Source organism: Vitis riparia, chromosome 16 (assembly GCF_004353265.1).
Source record: "Vitis riparia cultivar Riparia Gloire de Montpellier isolate 1030 chromosome 16, EGFV_Vit.rip_1.0, whole genome shotgun sequence".
NCBI classification, from domain to species: domain Eukaryota; kingdom Viridiplantae; phylum Streptophyta; class Magnoliopsida; order Vitales; family Vitaceae; genus Vitis; species Vitis riparia.
Genome location: NC_048446.1, coordinates 2,138,581 through 2,141,208, shown reverse-complemented (window position 1 = coordinate 2,141,208; position 2,628 = coordinate 2,138,581). Strand labels below are relative to the sequence as shown.

Below are 2,628 nucleotides of genomic sequence, written 5' to 3'. Positions count from 1 at the left end.
AATACCATATTTTAAATTATAAATAATAAAAATCAAACTTTAATTAATCACTATTAAATAAAACTAAAATAATTTTATTAGTTAAATAAATAATTTTCGATTTTTAGAACCAAACCTATTAAATGATATTAAAATAGTAGTATGATATTAATTTCTTGATTTGAGGGGAACATAATTGTTAAATTTATTTTTATTTTTTTATAATTATATATGGAGACAGAGACAAACCACACTATATTTATACTATATTTATATGCAATTACATTGAATGTAATACATATTAATATAAATATCATTCATATTTCTTTAATAATAAGTAATTATTCACAGTAATATATACATCAAATAATAATACTACTATGAAATAATATTAAATAATAATATTGAAAATAATAATATCCAAAGTAGGAATCGTTGACACCTTTCTCCCCAGACCTCGAAAAAAAGAAAAGAAAAAAAGGACTACTTGTCTATTTCTTATAACAATTTCATCCATGAGTACAATAAGTCAACCATTACATTAATGGCTCTAACCCTTCAACATAATACGAAAAGATGGGTTCATGATCATGGAGCATGCACATATATTCTCTACTAGTCTCATAATCGGAAAGTTCCGCCGATTTCTGGTGACTTGTTCAGTTGGCATGAACTCATTCTCCACTAGGCTGAAACCGGTCCAGAAATCCATGGCTCAAAGTAATCTCCCCCCGAAATTGGTCTCATTTGGATTAACGTCGGGAATCAAAGAACCAAACTCGGCAATCAAAGACTCAAGCTCATCTCCCTCGACAGAGTGATCGATAATCTCATCATCCCTAAGAAATTCTAGGTAGCTAGGCTTCTGAAGCAAGGGTGGACGAGTTCTTGTGAGGCTGAAATGGGTGTAGGAATGGAGCTTGCGTTTGAAATGTTCTGGTTCAGATGAAAGAGCATTGTGGTCGGGAATATTCTGATGAGTACTTATCCCAAGCTTCTTCACATGGTTGTTCCAGCGGTTGGCCCTGGAAGATGATTTTTTTTGCTATAAATGCCCAGCTCAAACTCAAACTGACTAGACTATCATATCATATCATAATGGAAAAATATGAGTATAAGGATTCTCATTACCTATTCCCATAAAGCCGATGCAGGCGGGTGATGGTATTGTCTTCCGTCAGACTGTTATTCCACCTCTCCCTGCAACTCTTGCCACTCCTCTCCAGCCCTGCCAGCATTGCGATATTTGGCCAAGATAGATGGGGATTTCTGCTTTTACATTCAATGAGCTTATGGTCTTCTTCTTCGGTCCATCGCGGTCTCTGCTCCTCTGGTCTTGCCATCGTGGATTTCCCTGCAAAGATGGAAGAAATCAACCCAATAAATTTTCCATCAAACATACTACTGCTTAAAAACCAGCGAAGCCCCATTGAATAGCAAGCTGTGAAGAGAAGATTGAGACCTTGAAGAAACAGTGTGATTGTTATCCAATGCTTGGCTGAGCTTGCTTCATAGTGGTTAATTTTGGGAGGGAAATTTATACAAGAGAGTTGCCTTCAGTTGATGATCCGTTTGAGGAGATAAACGGAAGCCATGTCATTGAGGACACATGCCTTTATGTCAGTTTGAGTTCGAAATTCTATCATTGGAGACAATGGGGTCCGCCACAGGTTGTATAGGCAACTTTGTATGTTTTAAGAGCATGGACTTGGGTCCGATGGAGGAGATAAACTGACGTCAACATACAGCTACAGAACTTTTGAAGTAAAGTCTTTGGTCTCATGTCAGATCGAGGAGATAAACTGACACCAAAGGACATACTTTAATCACACAGACTTGTTCTTAGGATTTTGGATTTTTCTCTTAGAAACTATATACCGATCTGACACCGACGAATAGAGCGGTTTTATTGGAACGAACATGCGAGACGACAGAGGGGCGCCCATCTTTGCTATAAAAATAGGAAACAATGACACTTTGAAAAGACACTTTGATGTTCCGATTCCAATTTTCAATATAAAAGGTTCAAAAAGTTGGAAAGTCCAAAAGTAGACCATATAAAATCATCAAACATCGGTTTCAATCCCACCTTTTCTTTAGCTCTTTTTCTTCCGTTTGTATCCGACATCCTACTCTTCCGTATAAAAATTTTCAATCATGAATAATTCCCCTTTAACTTCCTCGATATGGACAAAAAGGTTTTGGTAATCACAGAGTTTGATGCCAAACTAAGCTTTTTTGAAAAAAAAATAAAAAAAAATCCAATCTTACTTTCTTTCCTTATCAACATCTACGTATTATTATTCTTTTTTTATAACAAAATCATAATTGATGATTGTGATTTTAGCTCTAACATTGAAACGATATTTACCCATTACAGTTTTATTATAAAAAAATAATGAAATAAAGTTAAAAAGATTATTTTAATAAATATTTTTAAAAACAATTTAGATGTGAAATATTATTTTTTTTTAAAATGATTACTTTTTTTATAAACTTCTAACACAAATTTTCACAAAATCATCATTTTCTCAAAAAGGAAATTACCGTATATGTTATAAAATGTCCCAAATTCCTAATTAGTATAGATTTTTTTTTTGTAAAGAATATTATATAGAATATTTGTAGGTTGATATATTATTGTAATAT

The 2,628-nt window shown here is 33.4% G+C and overlaps 1 protein-coding gene across 1 annotated transcript; it reads right to left on the bottom strand.

The window, feature by feature from the left end:
* Positions 1–694: 694 nt before the first annotated feature.
* LOC117933929 (transcription factor MYB4-like) lies at positions 695–1,925 on the bottom strand. The gene is made up of 4 exons (XM_034855514.1): positions 1,858–1,925; positions 1,726–1,781; positions 1,111–1,333; positions 695–1,004 (listed from the first exon to the last, which is right to left on the bottom strand). Exons 1-4 carry the CDS (start codon positions 1,923–1,925, stop codon positions 695–697), a joined length of 657 nt encoding a protein of 218 aa, XP_034711405.1.
* Between the last annotated feature and the right edge of the window lie 703 nt (positions 1,926–2,628).

Bases quoted from the DNA above. Each gene is read 5' to 3' on its own strand.
- LOC117933929 (XM_034855514.1), bottom strand. From the start codon at position 1,925: ATGGGCGCCCCTCTGTCGTCTCGCATGTTCGTTCCAATAAAACCGCTC. The intron at 1,782-1,857 runs GTATATAGTTTC...CTTTGGTGTCAG, and splicing joins TATTCGTCGGTGTCAGATCG to TTTATCTCCTCGATCTGACA. The intron at 1,005-1,110 runs GTAATGAGAATC...ATCATCTTCCAG, and splicing joins CATCGGCTTTATGGGAATAG to GGCCAACCGCTGGAACAACC.